Raw genomic sequence first — 23,128 nt, 5'->3', positions numbered from 1 at the left:
TGGTCTTGTCCTTCAGTCATATTCTGGTTGTTTTTCACTACTTTCTAGAACAAAGAAGCAAAAAGCATAGATTACTGATGAGTAAGAAAAGTCAAAGCATATTGCAGCAGTGATTAAACCACAGTCTGATTTATTTTAGCAGCATCTGAACAGTCAAAATCATAATGTACCATGGCACTTCGGAAAGGAAAGACACTGCATTGAGCACTATGGGCTTTTGCCACCAAAAGCAACATTAAACTTTTGCAAACAAAATCACATTTGTACAGCAGTACTGATTGATAGGGGACACTATGGCATACAGATTGATTAGGATAACCATATCGACCTTGCAGCTTGCTCTGAGAGATCCACCATTCCTACGGACCTGAAAGGTCCTGCCAATTCTGAGGTTACGAGCCTAAGTAGAGGGACTTCTTCACAAAAAGGGTTATTAGTGGAATCGGTTGCAGAGGTAGGTGATGGAGTCACCGCCCCCGGAGGTGATTAAGAAAACATCTGGCACTCAGTGCCATGCTCTGGCTGACTTGGTGGTATTCGGTCATAGGTTGGACTCGACGGCGTCAAAAAGTTTTTTCCAACCTAGCTGATCCTGTGATTCTCTAACAGACCGACTATGCTCTAAGCTTTGCGCTGGCATTTTCCCCGGGTGCGTCCGGGTGGGCGCAGCGGCTGCTCACGGGCCGGGCCCGGAGAAGCGGGCAGGCCCCTTCGGGCCCGCAGGAGCGGTGGATCCGCCCGAGAAGGCTGCCAGGCCGCCCTGACCCGCGCTGCCTGCTCCGCCTTCCCACAGCGCCGCTGCCCCGCCCGGAAGCACCGCCTCCCGCTCCCGGCACGTGACGCGCCGGGTGCCTCTCCCTGGGTCACGTGCGCTGCCCCCCGCGAGCGCGCGTGCGCATGCAGCAGCTGTCATCCGAAATCCGGGAGCGAGGTGTCTGCCGTGCGGGCAGGGCAGCCTCGAGGGGACGGGGGACCCGGCGGCGGCAGGGAACAGGCCTGTCCCTGTCCCTGCCGTGCTCTGCTCTGCTCTGCTCTGCTCTGCTCTGCTCTGCTTTGCCCTGCCCAGTCCAGTCCAGTCCAGTCCAGTCCCGTCCCGTCCCGTCCCGTCCCGTCCCCTCCCCTCCCGTCCCGTCCCCTCCCGTCCCACTCCGCCCCGCCCCTCATCCCTTCCTCCTGCCGCGCCTGCCCGCTGGAGCCTCTCCCGGACAGGTGCGGAGGGAGCGCCGACCTGGCCCTGGCGGCGGCCGCGGGTGTGCGGCGCGGAGGTATGGGGCTGGGGGCGAGCGGGGGAGGCGGCGCGGCGGCCGAAGTGGGTCGGGCCAGGTCGGAGCGGGGGTGCGCGGCGGGTCCCGGCGGCGGGGCATCGCCGGGCGGGCCCGGTTCCGGGGCGCGGGGCGGAGCGGCCGAAGTGCCGCCGGGCAGCTCCCGCAGGCGCGATGGGTCCCGCGGCAGCCCCCGCGCCGGCAGGGGATGGGTGCGGGGACTCCGCGCCGCGGACGAGAGGGTGGCTGCGACCGAGGTGGGGAAGCGAAACCGGCGGCAGTGGGAAAAGTGGATGTGGCGTTCCTGCTTCCCGCTGGCAGTTCTGGGTCGGGGCTGCCGTGGGAGCTCTCCGGGAGGTCGGGCGGATTCTCCGCGTGGTCGAAGTGCGTGGACGGAGTGAAATAGACCTTTTTCTCTCTCCGTGTCTGTCAGGGATTTGATGAAATTGTTGCGGGCTTTCCAGATAGTCTCTTTTTGGTGCAGCTCGTTCGTTCCTGCATGTAGCTAAGACTTCAGGATTCTGTGCTGACTGAAGAACCGAATTAAGCGCCTGTTCCACATCTGTCCGTGGTTGTAAAACGCTTTCGAAGCTGGTTTTGGGATCAGGTCTCTGTCATGGTAGTAGTCTTCTCTTGGTGAGGTTACTCTCCTCTGATTTTAGCTGAGAAAGTCAGTGAGAAGTGTGTGCAAAGTATTATTTCTGATAGGTTAACTATGTTAGGAAAAAATACTCGTGTGTCCGTGTGTTTGTTAAAACAATTATACTAGCTCAGAGAATAAACGGCATTTATATTTTACTTTTTGAAGTGCAGCTTTATGATTCTTTGCTGAGAATTACCAACTATAGGAACTGAAGTTACTATTTAGTGGCTACTAAACCAGCACCTTTTAAGCGGAATCACTTTTTCCACAAGAAAGAAACTTAGTGACACCTAGTGCAGTGGGGGGTTTTTTGTGTCTATGGGATAAAATTTGACTTCGGCTTTACCTTTATTTTTGCTGGTACTGTCATAAGTAGCTGGTGGCACTGCTTCACAGAAGTATTTTCCAAACACGAGAAGATGGAAAACACAAACATGATTCCTGTTTCAGTAGTTGAAATGAGAGTAAGTTGAACTACTGACCCTCATGCTGTTTTTCTTCTCCAGCTTAGGTTTGGAGTGGTGTTGGGTTAGCATTTTCCTTTCTAGGGACTGACCCAGGAAACCATATGTATCACCCAGATATGTAGACGTAGTTAAATAGCTGTTGGATCAGAGTTGCAATAAAGTGTATGAGAGAAAAGTCTTTGGTCAGTGCTGTTTTAAAAAAACCTTATCTGATTTTGTCTCTGATATTTTCTTTTTTTCTTAATGGTAAATACCATAAAATAGGGGAAAAAAATAAAATCCTGTAAGTTTTACTCTTTAATTATTGCTGAGTATTGCATGGAGTATTTTGTATCTCTTGAGCTAATTTCTAAACAAATCAAATAAATAGTTCTGCACTAAATCTGAGTGCACAATCAGTATTGCATTCAAATAATAAAATTCTGTTGTCAACTGCTCATTATTAGAATATTCCTCAGGTAATATTAGCAAACATAGTAATTTTTAAAAAATGCAATTTTATGCTTAACTGTATTATAAAATATTGGGTCAAATAGGTTATAGATTAAGGACTTTCTGGGTTTAAACAGCTCTTAGTTGGTCTAATTCTTAGTTCTGCAGGTAATTCACTTTGATATTCAATTTTTTTATTAGTTTTCTTTTAGTGAGATGTATTTCATTTCATATCAACCTTATGCTGAACAGAATGTGAATAGGGTTGTGGTGCTGTTAAAGGTGGTATTTCTATCCTACCATCTCCAATATAAATGAAAAAAGCTTCACCCTAACAACTTTTGAAACATGAATTCAGTATACATGGAGCTTCAAAGGGAAGATGTATTACCTGTTAATATAAAGTATTTGCAAGATGTCTGAATGATCACAGGGATGGTTCAAAAAGTGATTTTTTGAAATGTTAAGATTTTAATACTTCTCTAGTAAAAACCTCCGTAGTCACTTGATAGTTTGATAATTCATATCTCAAAATCAGCAAGTGATGTAGTGAGTTTTTCTCTTGATTTTTGTTTAGAATCACAGAAGACATAGGATATTTTGAAGATATGCAATATTTTATACTTGGAGGGTAGTAATTGTTGTGTAATCAAATCATATAATGAAGATGTTAATAAAAATTTGCTGGTCCAAAGTCCCAATATCTGTTATAAATGAAGATTTATTGTAGTTTTGTTATGTGAAGACTTACAGTTTACTTCAGGTTTCATAAGTGGCGTTTTATGTCGTAATTAATTCTGCTGTAGTCTTACCCTTTCCTCCAACCTAATTTCACCTGTTTACAATTCTGGAATTGCACATAGCAGTTGAGTTGTTGGCTTTGTCTCTGTTAGTAGTTGTACAACTGAGCTATGCAAAAAACTCACTTTTATCCGTAATTTTGTTTGTGTCCAACATTTGTGGGACAGAATATTTGGGACACTATATTTAGGACAGTATACCCTGAAAACTGAGGACCATCTATATAATCATTATAATCTATATGAACAAAGATTAGAAAACATGTCAGAATTTTAAATTTAAGGTATTAAAGTTGCCAGAGTTAAGGTTCAAAACACATCTCTTAATGAAAACTGAATACTGAAAAAAATCCAGTGTCTAGTCAGTTTCTGATTCTCAGACAAGCTGGGATGATTCATTGACTGATGCAGATATTTTAGGGAACTTTTACAAACAAAATATGCTCCAGGTCCTTTGTGACATTCCAGTAAAATGTAGAGTGACTTGATTGGATTGTTGGGATTTACCTCATTACACCTGCGATATCCTGCTGGATTTTGTCTAATAAAATTAAGACTAGTGATTAGCAGGTAACTTGTCTCTAAGAAGACCTAGATAAATACTTATATTCAGGGTAGGTGTTGTATGACAGACATGACTGTGCTCAGTCAGGTTTTGTTTCACTTTCACAGTTTATTTCTTTGATGAAAAAAGCATATAAGTTGCCAAAATGGTAAATGAGCCTATGGCTTTGTAGCTGGATAAATTGTCTCTAGTCATAAACTGTTTTGAAAAACAGTAATTTCCATTTAAAAATAAATTGGGGAAAAGTGTAGAAGTCTGTAATCTAAGCTACAAATAAAGACATAGAAAAAAATTTTAGAAATCAAACTCTTCATGTCTGGGTTTGACTTGATGGAAGTATTTGGAGTATGTGATTTGAATAAATTATGGTAAATATTTCAAAGGTGAGATAAGTAAAAGATTTAAAACTTTAAAAAACAATTAATTAATAATAGAGGAAAAACATTTTCTTAACTGATTTGTTGCCTTCAGAGGTGTAGTACAGCTTATACTTATGTGAGTTGGTGAAACTTCTAAACTCACAGTGTTGTGGAAATCTCCTTTATATTTATTGTGATGCAGCTCTGTGCAGAGTCATAGAATATTGGAAGGAACACACAAGGACCCCTGAGTTCATCTCCTGGTTTTGCACACAACCACTCCAAAAATCATACCATGTGCCTGAGAGCATTGTCCAAATGCTTGTTGGACTCTGTCAGGCTTAGAGCTGTGACCACTTTCCTGGAGAACTCATTCCAGTGCCCACCCACCCTCAGGAAGAACCTTTTCCTGATATCCGACCTAAACCTCTCCTGACACAAATTCAGGCCATTCCCTTGGGTTCTCTCACTGTCACCACAGAGCAGAGATCAGTGCCTGCCCCTCCTCTTCCCCTCATGAGGAAGTTGTAACTGCAATGAGGTCTCCCCTCAGTCTCCTCATCTCCAGATTGAGCAGAGGCCTTAGCTGCTCCTCATATGGCTTCCCCTCAAGGCCCTTTACAGTTGAACTTGCTCCTTTTGTCAGATAAAATATTGTGGGTAAGAACCATGTAGATAGCATTCTGTGAGTTCATTGGGTGGTCTGCCACTCTGTTAAATAGTATGTCATTTCAGGGGCCTGGGATCAGTCTGGAGTGAGGAGCTTTTGGTCATGCAAGCTGACCATACGTGTGCTTTCAGTCATAACAACAGAAAGCCATGACGTTGCTGGATGTGGCTTGGCCACTAGGTATTTGGTCTGTGGTAAATTAGGCCAAAATGTGAGGGCAGGGGAATTGGAACTAGTCTTTGAATTAGGAAACCCTTTATGAGGATGGAAGTGCTCACACTGAAGGTGAACTTTTTTAGTAGTGCAGAAATTCAGTTTCAGGTGTTCCATAAGTAAGCAGGTTTAGAGAGACAAGTACATCTTTCTGTTTCTCAGGTTATAGAGCCTCATTTATGTGTTTGGTGTTTTTTGTTTATTCTTTTTCTTCCCCTTTCATGCTGTCCTTATTCAGCTTCTAATAAAGGATTTGCTATATAGTGGTTCTTTGGGAAAATTATTATCACAGTTGCTGTGGCATATCCCTGAAAAAAAATATATGTTTTGATTTTAAGGACTTGTGAGGTCGTAGAATGTCTGGAGTTGGAAGGGACACACAAGGACACCTGAGTTCATCTCCTGGTTCTGCACACAACCTATAAGGACTATAGGAGCTGTAAGGGTATCTTTCGGGAAGAGACTTGTTAGAGGAGTTAATTAAATGCCATATAGGCAGAAATGACAGACCTACTAAAACTGTGCTTAAAAAAGTGCTTAATTAGGAAGGAGTTCACATCTACCACCTGTGATTTCTATCCCTAGCAATATTATAGGCTGCATTAGCAATGAATATTTTTCTGAAATTTCAGGTACTTGTAAATTAGCTTTTTGAAAACTGAGAGTTAGGCCAAACCACTGTCTGGACTCTTTGAGGACTACACCCAAGTTTGAAAATGTTACACCATTGTGTGAGTTGCTGGTTTACTTGCATCTTAAATAGTGCTTTCAGCTTGGATATTCTTTTCCCTTGACTAAAAGTAATTTACTGGGATGGTAGAGATCCAGATGATCAGAAATATGGAATGAATTTTCTTGGGTGAGACTAGAAGTTTTCAGCTTAGGAGGAAGACAGACAGTGTGAGACCATGGTGAAGACAGTGTAAGACCTGTATGGTCTGAAGGTAGATAAGAGCAGTTAGATAGTTGTTCTCAGAATTCACATGAGCTATGAGATGAAACTAAAATGTGAAATATTCAACATACACAGAGGAAGATATATCACTTAGCATGTTGTTGATTGTAGAATGCTTCATGATGAAATGTTTTCAATATTAAAGGCTGACAAAAGTTCAAAATCATGGGGAAAAATCATCACACTCTGCAAAATGTAGTAATATCCTCTATGTTTAAGGATTCCTTGGTATATACATTGCTGAAGAATGAGATAGTATTCTGAAAATGTGTATTATAAGCTAACCCAACAATTAGGTATATCTAGATACCTGCTATTAAGAATTGTGAAGATGTGGAGACTAGTTAGTTCTTGATAACTTGCTTTTGCCATTACTGGAGGCTGTTACATGCTGCTTTTATTTAGGACTATGGATTTCATACCTGTGTTTTAATAATAAAAAGTAGTAACTCTTGAGTCATGAGTAGCAGATAAAAATGAGAAAAATACACTTTCTGTGTTTTTTTTCCCTTGCCCTTTGTCCCAGATCACTTATTTCAAGATATTTTTCATGCTGTGTGCCTGGTGTGAGAGAAGAATATCTAGGAATGAATTCAAGTAATTTTTCAGTTCAAAATTTATGGGCTCAAGTTAAACCAATTTATAATTTTGAAACATTGTTGCTGTAGGGTAGTACCAGACATAGAAATTTAAGCTTGTAATGAAGCTTGCAAACTATTCAGAGCTTTGTGGTAAAATAGGGGTGGTTTCAGGATCTTCAGAATATGGTTGTCTACCCAGATTCTTGGTTTCTTAAGTTTGTAGAATCTATTAAAATCTTCAGTACTTGTAACATTTATAAACTTGAGTCTTTCTGATGATGGTGAATATCTGAGGAATACATACCTAACCATGAGATTTGGCCTCATACCACAAATACAAAGCATTATGTTCCATATATTTATTTTCACTGTTAATACAGTCAAATAACCTAAGTAGCAGATTTGGAATTCCTGATGGATAGGATCTCTTTTGAAGCCGGAAACATAAAGTAGGCAGACATAATTGCTTGCACATTTACTGTTATTAAAGGAACCATTCAAACATGACTATGCAAACTCAAATTATACTGAGAATTAACTATTTGCATGCCCAGTAGCTGTTGAACATGCAAACTGTGCTTTTGTGTTTCCAGTTGCCTGAAAGTGTACCAGTGCAATATTTCGGATTTTTGAATTTGCTTTGCTGAACAGTACAAGGGGTTGGATGGTACCTGCTTACAGAATGCTAACAACTTCTTAAAACTGATGAATCTACTCACAGAGTTTTTACTTTTAAGTAAAATTGCTGCTGAAACTAATATAGATTAAGGCACAATTTTCTACTACTTGTTTCCTTTCCTGTTTATGGAGAGCTGGTGGTTCAAACATGGTTATTTTGCAAAACAGCCTCAAAAAAAAAAGCTGGGCCTTCCTGTACATGCCTTTCTTTGGACAAGTTTTTCTTGTTGTTATCTACTGAAAAAAAGTTATCAGAATGAATTCTTGTCAAATGTTTGTTTTCCCATATTTAGTGTGGGTGAAAATTTGGAAGAAAAGTTAAAAAATATGTGTTTTAATTTATCTGTGAGAAGTGGTGACCTTAAGAGATTTGATTTTTTTTCCCATCTTCCTTCATACTTTTTTTCTTCTGCTGGAGTTTGTTTCACGTAATTTGTTTAATTTTGGTAGTAGAGTAAAGCTTGTGTACATTGCAATGTTATCTATTAGAACACAGAGATTAAAATAATCTTATCTTTCAAAATATGAACACATTTATTTTATGATGCAGTGGCCTATAGTTATTTATTGCTTTTCCATGTTAGCTAATAATTTTGTGAATAGCAGAGTAGATGTATTAGTCTGTGCTTTCTTGTTTATTTCAACAGTGCTTTCAGTAGAGGGGACTGCCCTAAGTAGGCAGTCAAGAGATGCGTTCCAGAAAGCATCTTTGGAAGAATTATTTTGTAAAGTCTTTTGTAGTCTGGAGCCAGAAAGTTTGGATTCCCCGCTGATGGTGAGCGGACTTCACAGTACTGGTTAGTTTATTTTTGGCTAGAAGCAAAAAGAAGTGTATAGCCTTCAGAGTATAATATTAAGGCGGAGAGAGAATATAGTAATAGTAAAAGTTGGTTTAATGTAGTGAAGGCTACAGGTTTTTGTGCCTTTTAACTAACTGCAAATTAACACATGCTGTTTTTCTAGTATGTGGACATTACAAAGAAGCAGTTCAATGTTTTGGCAGTGGAGGTTGGAAATTGTAGCTGCCTAGTACTAATTTGTAAAGGCTGTGATGGGGTATAGAGGTCCTTCCCTTTTCTTAGGATACAGAGGAAACAATTACGTAGATTTTGCTATTACCAAAAAACATGTGGACTAAAATGTGTTATCAAGCATGTAATGTACACTTCTGTTCTTTAGTATCTGTTATGTCTGTACAAGCTGTGCACTTTAGATTTTGCATGATTTGTTTAAAAAGCACTTTTCCTGTCATCATAACTAGTGAAATATGTTTGCATCTTGGATTATGTAAATCATTGTAGCATTATTGAGATTTCATCTTGCTCTGTGTGAGCTTTTCTAGTGTTGGACTCTGGCGTTTTTAGTTCATCAGATTTCTTGGGCTACATACTGGCATAGATGTGGATGATTGAACTTTGCTGACCTCATGTTTTCACTTCTGCAGTATTAAGACTAATGTAGCATTAATATTCTCCTAGCTGATGATTTGAGGGTTTTAACAGGGCCTTGCAATGGCTATAAACTTTTCAAAAGAAGGATCAGGTTCTTGAACCTAGTTCCTGGCTAGACAACTTAGCTGTTTAGCTGGCAACTTTGGACAAACTACATGCTTATATTTTATTTATATTCTGAGTTGTTTAATCAGACACTTTTAAGACATAGGCAGACTACTTGGTCACTAAGAAATTGAAGGTTTATGGACAGGCTGTGGAGTTTATTGGATCAGGTTCATAGCTTGGGTTTGTTTGGCTAAAGCTTTCCCATGATTAGCTAAAAAGCTTCTTTCAATGTTACGTAAAGTACTAATGCATGATAATTTGAGTGAGGTTTGTTCACATTTTTTCACAGTACCCTTTGTTTTTCTAGGTAATTATGGGCATCTTTTTCAGTGTGCAGTACTGTCATACAAGGGGACAGAAAATGTCTGATTACATTGCTGATATGAGGGACTTAGAATACCTGTAAAATTTTCCTGTATACATATTACTTGTCTCTCTATTTCATCCTGGGCATGTTTGCCTTCTTTTTATAACTTTGTATTTACTAATAATTTGCACATTTTCATTGTGTAGTAGTCAATAAAAGCTCTGGAAGTTTTATTTCTTAGATTGTACAGCGTATCACAAAATAAGTAGTTACATATACACCTAAGTGCAATAATTAAGTCAGCAATAATATGATTGCAGTGCAGATTTTGTGTTAGAATGGTCTCCTAGTAGTTGTGATTTTGTCTGCCTCTGAAGCCTCTTAACTATGACACTGGAGTATATATTATGCTCTCTTGTCTTAATGATTTGGCTAGGGTATAACTGAATTTTTTGCGTGTGAGAAAAATACCAAAAGTAGGCATTGTTTGGAGAAAGAATGTAGGACTCCGAACAATTCTTTCAAAGTCCTTGAAAGAATTATATATTGTGTTAGAAGTTAATGGAATTGAATTGGAAGGCCAACATTTTCTGATTAGTTTGCAGCATAGTGTTATTTTTTGTGTTAAATTTAGACATTTTAACTCAGTACTTACCTCTTGCCTACTGTTTCAGATTGGTGTTTGTAACGAAGAAATGCAATAATGAAATTTTAAAACAGATTTAAGAAGTTACAACTGATAGATTATAAAGAAGTTATAACTGATAGTTATAAAGAAGATGATGAGTTACTAAGAAACCATAAAATTAATAGAAACATCTAATGGACTTCTAGCATAGCAAATTCTTCATAGCCTTTATGATCTTTGTGCCACCTGATTGAAAGATGTTATGTGGTTGAATCTTCTTAAGGAGTTCTTGCAAACATTGTGCTTATCAAGGAGCAGCTTTACCCAGTAAGTTAATGAGAAGGTGTTTTTAACTGAGGAAGAAGGGTTACACAAGAGCATGAATTGAATAGTTTATTTCTATTGAAAGTAACACAGCTGTCTGGTCTGTATGCTCATTGTTTAGGGTTCTGGACCCTAAGATAGATGGAAGCTGGTAGAAACAAGATCTGTGAAGGGCAGGATTTGTATTTTTTACACTGCAATGAAGCTGGGCAAAATTTCAGCATTTCTAATACTCTACACATGTGTTCATAATTAGTTGAAATTTATTAATTCTGCTTGTGATACAGATTGAAGTTCCTCACAGTGCAATATGTTACATGCTTGAGTGTCTACTTAGTTACGGAGAGAAAAGGGAATAATCTTGTGAGTATCTTCACAAACAGGATTTTAAGAGTCTGGTAGCCAGGCAAGAATGCTGAGGTGTGGTTGTGACAGCGTGAGTTAATCATAGTTTATTAACTCAATTAACAATCCTTAAATTAACTGAATTTCTTCATTGTGTCAAAGCACCAGGGTCAGTATATTCAGTTGATTTGGTATGTGGCTGTTTTCAGAGCAGCTTATCTATTAAAACTGGTGTATTTTGGTGAGATGTTTTGGTTAAGAGAAATTTTTATCATGGTAATTTATGTAATGATAACTTTGTTATTATTGCATAAATTGTTGTGCCTGGTGCTTGAAATCAGACATTGGCAAAAATAATCCTGCTGAACCACTAAGATATTGATTTTTCTTGTCTCCTTACCCTTTTGCATAAGGAATATATGAAATATTTCAAACTTTTACCCTTTCACATTAAAAAAATTCCAAAGAAGAGAGAGCTTGAAGCCTATAGGAATGAATACAGGCACTGTGATTTCTTATGCTCTTCACCCACAGAGAAAATGAGGATTAAATGGCTGGTAAGAGGTTTCCTTTTGACACTGACTTTCTATATATATAATTTTATTTCATGTGTTTACATAGTAACTGCAAGTTAATTGGTCAATCAAGTTATGCTTTTGGAAATGGGCTTCATCTGTGATGTAGGGAAAGGTGATGCAGGTGACATCTGACACTGTGTGCTCGTATGAGTTGGCAGAATTAATACTAACTTGTGTGTTTAGCTGGTACAGGGCTATGTTTGGGATTCAGTATGAGAATAATGCTGATAAGACACTGACATTTTGGTTGTTGTCAGATAGTGCTTAATCTTAATCAGGGACTTTTCAGTGTTTTGCACTCTTCCAGTAAGGAGATGCACAAAAACCTGTGAGGGAGATGACCCAGACTGGCCGAAGAGCTGTTCAAAACTGCAGAATGGCATGCCCAGGATATAACATGGAGGAGTTACCCAGAAGGGTGGCTGATGACCACCAGTTTGTATTGTGTGGCTGATGACCACCAGTTTGTATTGTGTGGCTGATGACCACCAGTTTGTATTGTGTATCACCTGGGCTTTTTTTCTCTCTCTCTCTATGATAATAATAAACAAAAAAAATTTTTACTTAGTTTTAATTATTAAGCTGTTCTTAACTCATGAATTTTTACTTTTTCACTGATTCTCCTTCCAATCTCATTATGGATGGGGGAAATGTGATCAGCTGTGTGGTATTTAATTGCCAGTTTGGCACCCAGTGTTTGGCATGAAGGGTTGAGGTAACCACAGATCTGATCAGAGCATGTTGGAAGAAATTTGTTACAAGCAGTTTTCTGTAAGGTTAGTGAAGAATTTTGTGAACGGCAGATGGCACATGATGATTTATACTTTGGAATTGCAGCACCTTCTGATCTGAAGGTAATGTTTATCTGTCACTTGCCTGAAGTTCAGTCCTTTCATGAGTACTGTATCCTGGTGAATGAAGTGGAAATAACTTTTGCTTTTAGTCAGTCTCAATGTAGAAATGGAAATCAGAGGAAATGCTGATTTTATATGTATAGCTTACTTGCTTTTTTTCTCTGTTGAAGTTTTCAGAGAATGAGCAGGAATATATTCCTGTTGTTAAACTGCTGATAGTGAGAGCTAGAAAATCCAAGTGCTCTTCCTATGTATTTGCAGTGTGAGTGGGAAGTGAATAATTGGTTGTCATGGTTTAATGTAGCTTAGTTCTTAGTTAAGGAAAAAAAAATCATGAGCTACGGAAGTGATTCCCTGTAAGGACCTTAGGAGCTTCCTTTGGACCTGGCAGAATCAATCAGCTGGCTAATTTTGAATATTGACACCCTGTTAAACCACTTAAGAGAGCTGAATATGCCTTTGTGAAATCACACTTAAAGACGAACAAGCCCTGGGAAAAACTCTCTTGCTTCCAGCCTTCGAACAGGTAACTAGACGCTGGCCAGGCCAGGCCCTGCTCTGCTGTGGGCCCCACATGGCCTGGCCGGGCCAGGCCCTGCTTTGCTGCAGCGCTGGCTGGGCTGGGACCTGCTCACGGCCAGATTGGCCCGCAGCATGGCTCAGCTGAGATTCTGCTACTTCTGCTGAGTTCCAGCCATGGCTGGTGGGCCAGGCCTGCTCTGCTCCACCTTCGGTGGAGCCCAGTCAGACTCTGCTCCAGCCATGAGCTGCCTAGCCATCCTTCTGGCACTGCGGAAAATCGTGCAGCTGAGAACAGAGGTGGCTCTGCAGCCCTGTGCAAAAAAGCAGCCCCACAGCTGGAGCTGAGTGTGGCAGGGGCCAGGAAACAGTCATGCCGCCAGAATGGCTGCTGCCCAGCAGAGGTCACATAACCATCTATAGGCCAGGGCGAGATATTAACTGTTTTAGTGCACAGATGAAACTTGCAGACATCAATCCTCTCTCAAATGAGAGAAAAAGGAAAGGGTGAAGACACGTAAAGAAAATAACATGGAGACACCAAGGTCAGTGAAGAAGGAGTCAAATCCCACATGGGAGGAGAATGAGGAGATGCCTTAGTCTTGGGCTGAAATTCTCTTGTAAGGCTATGGTGAAGATCTACTTGATAAACCCGACTTTTTTTCCCTGTAACTCATGGAATGCATGTGGGAGGATGTAGTGTTCTAGCTACAGCCGTGAGCAGAAGCACCAGTGTTGAAGCAAGCAGATGTTGAAGTAGCTGTGATCTAATGAGAAACTTGAACAGAGATATGAGAGAGATGAGAAACCTGGCCCCAGGGATGAGAGAAGAAAACCTCTGTTCCCAGAGATAAAAGAACTTTTGTTTCTATACTAGAACAGCTTATGCTTAAAATTGCACCCCAAGTAAACTGAGGTGACCCATGGAGATAGCTGTGGGAGGACTACCAAACCATGGGAAGAACTTCATGATTTCAGATTTCTGGGTGGCTGCAATTCATGAAAATTGAAAGCATGAGAGAACTGTTTCTTGTGGAGAAGTCTCCATGGCATGACAGGAGAGACTTCTCTCCCCCAGTGAACTGAAGAAAGATTATTTTAAAAGTGGTAAACTGACTGAAAATACCAGATTTGTCTCTTTATGTTGGAAGCAGGAAAAGAAAGAAGAGTTGGGGGAAGGAGAAGTGTTCTGAAGGTTTTTTCTAATTTCTTACTATTTTTTCTTTTAGTTCTGTTAATAAAGTTTTCTTTATACCCTTTAAAGTTTTGAGCCTGCTTTGCTCTACTCCTTATCTTGCAGCAAAAAATGAGTAAATTATTCTAATGGGTCCTCTGGCATTTGGCCACTGCTAGATCCAGTACATTGTTTTTCTCCATTTATTGAATGGAAATAGTGATATTCTATTAAACACGTAGCTTTGTTATTCTGGGTTATGCCTGTGTAATGTAACTCTCTAGACAGAGAATGTGCAGGTGGGTCTGCACAGGAAGATCCTAGATTAACTTGGAAACATGCGTAAAAGCAGAGGTATGGACTGGACTGTGTGCTTGTCATTTGCAAGTTTTTGTGCTGGATAAAGGCTGAGTATTCTCAAAGGAGTAAGGATAAAACATAAGCATTTCTTTTGTGCCTTTTATATTAGCCTGGGCAGATAACTGTAGATAATTTTTTTTCTGTTTGAAACCATGTATGTTGAATGTCAGAATTGGTTTTACAGATTATTCTCTACAGTGTATGATTTTTTTTTAACAGGTAGATTGAAATTGAACCAGAATGGCTACTGTTACCTCAGATAGTCCTCCCAACCCAAGCTGCAAAATCATGACTTTTAGGCCTTCGATGGATGAATTCCGGGAATTCAACAAATACTTGGCACACATGGAATCACAAGGTGCTCATAGGGCTGGAGTTGCAAAGGTAAACATGTATAACATAGAAGAAAAATGCCTCTAATACCTGATCTCCCATTACTTGTATTTTGCTGATTACAAACTTGACCTTTTTATTTTTTTTCTAAATTATTTTCAAGGAGTAGTTAATGATTTGTTACTATTTTAAGAAAGAGCCTTTCAGATACTTCATGCAGACTAATGAAGGTGTTGTGTAGTGTTTTTTCTGTAACTGTAAGTTGTTTACAAGTTTACAGTAGCAAAAAAGGATCTCTTTCTAAGTAGATTCAAACTATATTTGGTCAAATCAGAACAAAGCAGGGAGTTGATAGTATAAATGAAAGTAGTCCTGATATACCAGGTGTTGAACTTGATGTTTTAGAGTCGTGTAAAGCTTTCCTGGAGCAAATAATCCCACTTCATTATGGCAAACATAAAGATGTTAAGGCAGTGTTTGAATGGAAATAGTTTTCTTGTTCTTGTTAGTAAGAACTTCTGGCACACTAACTGCAGCTGTATTGCTCTTTGAACAATGGCACATCCAAGATCTTGGAGCAGGAGTTCCTCCCCTATCAGAGAGGGATTGTCAGAGATTCAGTCTGACATAATTTAGTGATACATCATATAATTGTTTATGCTGTGTTCATTTTGCCACTTTTCAAACGAGCAGAAACCAGGGCAAATCTAGAATTACCAGCTTAGTTATTTTAAGTACTCTGTGGGAGCAGCTATCTCCATCGCTGGGTTTTGAAGCTAATGTTGCATGGTCAAGGCATTTAGAATCTGAGTGAGGAGGAACAAAACTTGAAATCCTTTGTTTCCCCCCTAGCCCATTCCTGCTTCCTGTGAAACAAAGCAAAACTGAACTCCTCACTCTTTGAAAACCTTGTACGTTGTTTTTTTTATTTCATCTGATAGAGTACATAGGTTATATTCTCAAAATTTTCTCTGCCAAAAGAAGTAGAAATGTGATAAATAGGCAACAGTGGAAGGCCTGTGCTGAATTTTTCCTATGTTCAGCTGTGTTCTGGAACTTGTTTGTCTGTATGGGGATGACGCATTGCAGTCCTTTAATCTTGAGTAGTGACCTTCACTGTAGTGGTATCTTCTTGCTTGGTTGAACAGCATTAAAGCATCTCTTGCTGTTTTCAGTCTGTCAGGTACTTTCAACACATTACTGGGTTGTCTTGAGAATTTTATATTCTATTTTTCACTATATTTTGACAATATCTCAAAAATTTATAAATAAAAGTTAACCAACTAAGTATTTTTTAAAACAAATCTTATCAAGTGAATAATTAATGCTGCAAAAGTTTAAGGAACATTTTCTAAGTTTTTGATATTAGCTTTAAAATAACAGGAAAAAAATCAGTTTTGATAGTAATAGAAAATTAACTTAATTAGGGAACCTCATTTTTTTTTAAGTCCAGGATGTACTGTCTCAGGTATGAATGCAAGAAGAATAATGACTACCAGAAGAACTATATGTATTTGCAGAAACAGTAATTTAAGTTCTAAACAGAGAACACAATCAGGGTAGGCATACCCAACACTTTAGGTTAAATGTGAATGTGTAAAGGGAGAAGACCTGTTACCTGTGTAGAAGAGCATGTGTGTGTAAATGGGGATGAAATGACTATAAGACTTGCACATATTGAAGGAAGGAGTATAGGAAATAAAATGTTAAAAAAACTGCAACCGCCATTGAAGTTCCTAATACTATGTCTGAGACAAGTAATTAAGGTACCAGACAAACAATATCAAACCATTGCCAAAGCAGATAATGTACTGTGGCATCCCTTGAGCAAATTGGCAAAAAAATTGCCATTAGGCTTTTGAAAGTCTGAAATGAGCTTAGGGAACAGAAAATCTATTTTAGTCTTACTGTTACAGAGGATTCTATACTTAAAAAGGAAGACAAAGGCTGAAAACAGTAGGACAAAGGACAAGGGACACGGATAGATTAGTTGTCTTTAGCAGAGAATGAGGTGTTTAGAAAACTCAAACTGCATTGATAAAGAGCAAAAGAGTTAAATTAATTTGTAGTCACACTGGCAAGTAGAGAATTTCAGAACACTGTGCTGAAAATAGATACTGGCAAGTGCAAAAAAAACAACTTTCAAATGAGCTGGGGAGTCATAGTTACATAGAAGTAGTAGCCAGTGCCATTCAGAATCAGATCTATGGGAGATTACCAGTATATGAAAGAGTATTTAACAGAAATGTATGTGTTGATAGCACTCTGCTGTCAGTACTGATGTGCAGTCTTCATGCAGGAGACTGACTGGTATAATAAGACATCCTTATCTAAAACTGTATGTTTATTGCACTAAACGATACTAGACTATATTAATATGCTTAGGATCTTTGATAAATAAATATGTAAATGGAAAAGTCTTGCCTTAGGTTTTTCCTTTTTCATATTTGAGCATTCAACAATGCAGTTGATGAATTTGATCTAGGTTGCTCCCATTGAATAAATCTAACTTGCTTGACTTGGAAGACACTATTTTTACTAAAGGAAATATGAAGAGTCTTCAGTGGGACAGGTCAGTGGTAAAACTACAGAGACTTAGTCATTATTTCCAGCTCTTATACTGGCTAGCTGTGTGTTGCTTTGAACATGATATATTAACATCTTCAGTCTTCGTCTTTGTCTTCCTTAGAAAATGCAAATTTTTTGGGGCAGAAAGTTTATTTTTATCTTCTTTTAAACTTCTTTTTGTGTATCAGTCCCCACAGAATTCACTTCTCTAACCAGCACTCCAATTATAACAGTAATAAACATACTCCAGTTAGCTGGAAGGGGATATTTTGAACCCGTATTCATAAAAATATTTTTATTGCTTAAAGCGCATTGACCTTCAACTAAATAAGATAATGCAAATTTTGCTTTTCAGTATTCATGTATTTGAGCCAAACCTCTGACTTCATGCTTAATAATCATGAAAATGGAAATCTCTATGCACATATTTGATTTCTATGCATATTTTCTGAATGCATGACTTCTCTGCTTCCAAACTAACATTTCATATTTTGTTAATGTGAGTATAATTTAAGTGTTCTGTGAAAGAAATAAGTAGGAATCACAAGATGATTGGATTATTTTTTTTCTCTAAAAGCAAACAACACTGAAACTTGCTAAATAGTTATTGTACAGCAGAAGTCCTGTGGAAGCTGAGAAGGAAAAGAGAAAAGAGGGAGTTGCATTTGTGTAAAAACTAGATAAAAACTGTTTATGTGTAAAATAAAAACATTACCTATGGAAGTAGGTTACTATTAGATAAATTTACTTTGGTTTGATGTTTGTCTTTCGCTGTGTGCTTTTTGCCCTGATGGTCTTGACTGGATTTCTTAGGATTTTTTGAATACATTAACATTAAAATATGCCTATTTGTGATTGTTTTCCAAAGCTAGCAAATGATCTTAGGATCTATGTGTTTTAGAATTTTATTACTTTCGTGGAGAGATGAAATAGTGAAATTTCGAAGGGACTCTTATGGATGGAATCCTAAAATGTTTGTAAGAAAACAGTCTAGCTGGGTTTAGCTTAAGGACTGCCTCATTGTGATCCCTTTATTAAAAGTATTACAGAGATACCTCTGCCTGAATTAAGGTGCAAACAAGAGCGTATGCTGAAGTCAGAGTATGGATTTTGTTTAACAGTAAATATGAGAGAGAGAGATAGAAAGAAATAGAAAAGGAGAGGAGATAAAAGGGGGAGAGGAAAAAAAGGGGAGAGAAAGAGAGTAACAGAGAGACAGGTTAAGTAGAAATATCACCACTGTGGTTTCCATCTTCACCGCCTTATTCTGGTCTTCTTGGTGGTGACAGTTGCCCAAAAACCACAGAATTCAGTAGATTAATATACATTTGGACCAGGTGTGAATGCCTAGGTAGCTGACCTCAGTGTTGGGGGTGAGTTTGATACTGTCTCTTGGAACAGAATCTGGATCTGTTGCATCCCTTTCCCTCAGGGAGGAGTCTGGGGGTGCTTCAGGGTTTTTGGTGGCTTATGACACCTCCTCAGCTGCCTCTCACATGAATGCCCTGTGGATATGGTAATCCAGTGGTGGGAGGGATTTGCAACTGAGCTAGCTGAGTGTATGGGAGAATGGGTGTTCACTCCCCATTCTCATGCCACTCATGTCTAGAGGTTATTACCCCCAAAACTTCTCCTCTTCCCCACGGGGGAGTGTGAGCAAACCTGGCCTCAGCAGATGGGCCTGTGGGCTACGGTCTCCCCCACCCCAAATCTAACCAGAGCTGATTTTCAGGACAGCTGCTGGGTTTGGCTTTCTTGTGGATGCCTTCTTCTCCCTCAGCCTTGCTTGCTTCTCTCTAGACCAGAGATAATTGAACAATCATGTCAGATGAAGTATATTATCTTATCTTTCTGCAGGTGCTTAAACTCACTGTCCAAAGTTCCAGGCATATTCAGGGAAGGGTGTGCTTAGGTGGGCACAGTTTCTTTATACAGTTTTACCATAATGGGGAAGAAGTCCTTGAGGACAATGTTTAAGCCTTTAACCTTAAAATTTCAGTCTCTCACACCTACCTCTAAATTTTGAATTAATTATTCAAATACTATCAATCACTTGTTGCATGTTTATAAGAGCTGTCCTACGTTGTTGTAAGATACTTTAAAAGTTTCCAAGCCATGGTTCATGGAAATTTGCTTTGAACTTAGCAGAAGAATGAAAGTAATGAGTGGATAAAAAACATGTCATTAAGCCTTTGGGCAAGTAGAAGTTCAAAAACGAAACCAAGTCAAAAAATTTCTATATAAAATTTTTTTGTTGCTCTATTTTAGAAGTGATACATCTAGAGTTATTTGTTTTCTGCTGAAATAATATATGCAAGGAATGTTCAAAATTACTCAGCCAATTTAAGAATACTGGTACAACTACAGGCTTCTTTGAAGTTCTTAATGATTTCTTCTGCTAACACTTCAGAATCTGCTGAGGAGTTTTCATAGAATGTGGATAGTTCTGTGGTATTTGAAATAAATGCATTAACTTTACAACTGGTTAATCTGCACATAGCTTTAATCTTCAATTATGAAGATTAAATAATGTAATTATAAAAGCTAATGTATTTAAATTAGTGCACATGCTTACTGTAATAGAGCTGTACCCTGTGGTTTATGGGGAGTAAATTGAACAGATTTGGAAATCTAAAACAGCTGTATTTTTCCATTCTTCATTAAAAAATAGAGTTATAAAGACTGTTTATACCAAATAATGTTTAGACAGCAGGCTGACAGGTTTTTTAGGAACTTTTATTTTAATTGAGGATAAAAATTTTATATCTTTGAATCTTTAGGTGTGGAAAAGACATCTAAGATCCTTCAGCCCAACTTTTGACTTAGCACCTGCATGTTCACCTCTAAACTGTATCTCCAAATGCAACATCCATACATTTTTTTAACACTAAATGTATATGATGTTATGGATTGCAAACTATTTGTCAGTTATAAGGCTTTCTGATTGGAAAAAATTTATCAACTCTGTTATTATAAATGTGTATTTTTGCACACTTGCCTAAGAATTGCTGTAGATTTGTGAGTTGCTGCTTGTGCTTTGAGGTGATACTGGGCATGTTCTGAATGGGTTTTTACAGTGTTTAGGAGCACTTACAGTATCAGTTAATGTGAAACAGCTGGTACGCAAGTGTTCCTTTGATCATGTGGGCATATTCAACTGTTCCTTCAATTTTTTTCCAGGATGTTTTGAATTGTTATTGCAACTGTGCTGTTCTGTTTTGTTTCCTGTATGTAAAGGTTATCCCACCAAAAGAATGGAAGCCGAGAAAGCATTATGATGATATTGAAGATTTGGTGATTCCTGCTCCAATTCAACAGATGGTCACTGGCCAGTCTGGACTTTTCACACAATACAATATTCAGAAAAAGCCCATGACAGTGAAGGAGTTCAGGGATCTAGCCAACAGTGACAAGTATGTACTTTTGCTTATTAAGACTAATTTATTAGTCTTAATTTATCTTCACATGTTATCATTTATCTTCACATGTTGTGGTTTCTTTGAATTGTGCAAGGCTGCTGGTGATTTCTTTTACTTTTTTCCCTGTCTCTCAAAATATGGAAGGGTACCACAGTGTAAGTATTGCTTGTGTTTGTTATTGAAAGCATCTGATGCCATGACAGCAAGAAAGCATCTGAAAAACCTGAGACGTAATGCTTTCTGTCTACCTTTTTTCCTTTATCTTCCAGAAGATACAGAAAATAGTGAAGATGATACAGATGTGTATCTGAGTTTTAATTTAATTACACCTATTAATGTTTAATTCCTAGATACTAGAATGGCCTATCACCATGTAAGTCTTAAAACTCCAATATCTTTTATAACCAATCCAGAAGCTTTTGCATTAATTGAAGACAACTCAATGGTACCTAGTGAATGTCAGTGTTATGGTTATGGCAAGATGAATATTATGGAAGGGGGAAAAAAAGTTTGTGAAGGGCTGGGCACTGTACTGCAATGTTTCAAATTGTTGAGCATTCCAAGAAGAGGGAATTGATAGAAGGAATTCTTGCCTGTCATTTTGGCCACATAACAAGAATATATTTTACTTGACTATCTCCTCAAAACTGAGTGGAAGTGGTTTCTGGAAGATGAGTCAAAGGATCTTAGAAAGAAAAGATACTTGAATGAGAAAGGTAATACTGCCTTAGTTTGAAGGCAAGTTTCTATTATAGGTTAACTAAGAAATCAGGTATAAGAATAGAAGCTGTTATCAAGATCAAGAAAAACTAGGACATCTAAAGCTTTTAAGGAGGCTCCTTACTGAATGTTCCATGGGAACCTATTTTGTAGTTCTTGAAATTATTTGTTTAGTAAATATTAGAGATGAGAGTAAATCATATGATCTATATGGTATTTGATGTGATTTTCAATAATACTTTTTCATTGATGTTAAAGTTTACATTTTTTTAACCCCTAATAACTTGAAGTACACTAATTTCTTAAAATAATTGATTAATGTAGAAATACTGGGAAGTTTTTCATATGTATCATACTGTTAAGTTTATTATATTCACCATGGAATATATTTTGGAAACGTCTCTGATTTCAATTTTTATGGTTTTTACTGAAATCAGATGGCAACTTAATTTTGCATGCAAATGTAGAACAGTTGGGAGGACTTCCTGTCTATTACTAGCTGTAGGTCTTTCCAAATACTTGTCACTGCTCTTGAGCAAATGTGTCACATAACATTCTATGACACTCTTACTGCAGTCGATATTTCTTAAACTATCAAGTATCTGAGAGCCTCTGTAGTCCCATAAAAATAATTTTTTTCCTTAAAGGAGAAGACTTCTCTGTTAAAGACTTTTTTCTTGAGTATTAGGGTGTAGCCTGTTTCCTTTGGGTAAGAGAGAAGGGCCATGAGCATCTAAATTAAATCACAGTTGCCTTTAAAAGGATCAAGTGTACTCAGTCTAATGCATTTCATCTTTTATTTGTTTAGACATTTGCAGCTCTCCATTGAACCAAAATGCTTCTCTACTTGACCCCTGGGAAATAGGAGCATATCCACATTCTGTAATCAAGGAGTTCATGTGTGCATATTACTCAGGGCCTAACAGAAATACAATCTGATTTCTGGAGCTATCATTAGAAATAAGAAAACAATTCTGTTGCTGAGAATGCTTTGGTTAAGTTGTGTTTAGCTTTGTTTTTTTCTTTTTTTTTTGTCTCTGTTCAGAGTTATTACATGATGTAAATGTACTTGGTCTCAGTGTTGTATGTTTGGATTTTCTTTCCAGTTGTTCAGATGTAGCATACTGGCAATTCTACAATGAAACTGTAGTTTTTAGAGTTGCAATAATAGGGGAGTATGTTTTCTTTTCTGAAGACTTACATATGGAAGTACAGAGGTCTGACAAAGGATCCTGAGGCACAGCTGTTGATAGATGTTTCCATGGTAGTGTGTTTTTCTTGTTCCCACAAGATTTTGAAAGGCTACATGAGTAACCTTTCAAAAGTATTTACATAAGGATATTTAAGCATGTAAGCGTGTGTTACGTATCTTGTGCTGTTATAAATGAATGAAAAAGAAAAGTACTCCTAAATATTTATTTTCTCTGTATTGTAGAATTTTTTTGGGATCAGCTGTTTGAAACACAGCTTTTCTTGAAAGGGTTTTCTGGGGCGGGAAGAAGACAAGAAAGTATTGGTTTTGCCTGTGATGGCTGCATGGCTGAGTTAGTTTACATTCTTCTGAGACAAGATTGTACAGGACCTATATCTGAGTCTTTGCAGAGCTGGTAGTGAGGTAGGAAAAAAAGAAATACTTGTTGTGTTTTCCATATGTGTCTTTTTTTACAGAAGAGAAATAAAAGGGAGGTGCTCAGGCTAAGGATGGTTGGTAAATGGGCTGATTTGCTGCTGGAGACTGAAGCAAATATTGTGTGGGTTGGTGGATGAGTTTAGTTACTGTAGCTATCAGGTAGGAGGTTTCCATGATATGGTTAA

General features: G+C 38.3%; 1 protein-coding gene across 1 annotated transcript in view; it reads left to right on the top strand.

Annotated features, from left to right (window-relative positions):
- Nucleotides 1-1,132: 1,132 nt before the first annotated feature.
- The window catches only part of KDM4C (lysine demethylase 4C), a 250,929-nt gene continuing 228,933 nt past the window's right edge, over nt 1,133-23,128 (top strand). The window contains exons 1-3 of the mRNA XM_066568823.1: nt 1,133-1,265; nt 14,493-14,657; nt 20,412-20,587. Coding sequence (XP_066424920.1) covers nt 14,514-14,657; nt 20,412-20,587 — 320 coding nt within the window. The 5' untranslated portion in view covers nt 1,133-1,265; nt 14,493-14,513. The remainder of the gene's footprint in view (nt 1,266-14,492; nt 14,658-20,411; nt 20,588-23,128) is intronic.

The sequence above is a fragment of the Molothrus aeneus genome, chromosome Z (genome assembly GCF_037042795.1).
Source record: "Molothrus aeneus isolate 106 chromosome Z, BPBGC_Maene_1.0, whole genome shotgun sequence".
Lineage (NCBI taxonomy): Eukaryota > Metazoa > Chordata > Aves > Passeriformes > Icteridae > Molothrus > Molothrus aeneus.
The sequence above is the reverse complement of the archived record's forward strand: the minus strand, read 5'-3'. Positions and strand labels throughout refer to the sequence as shown.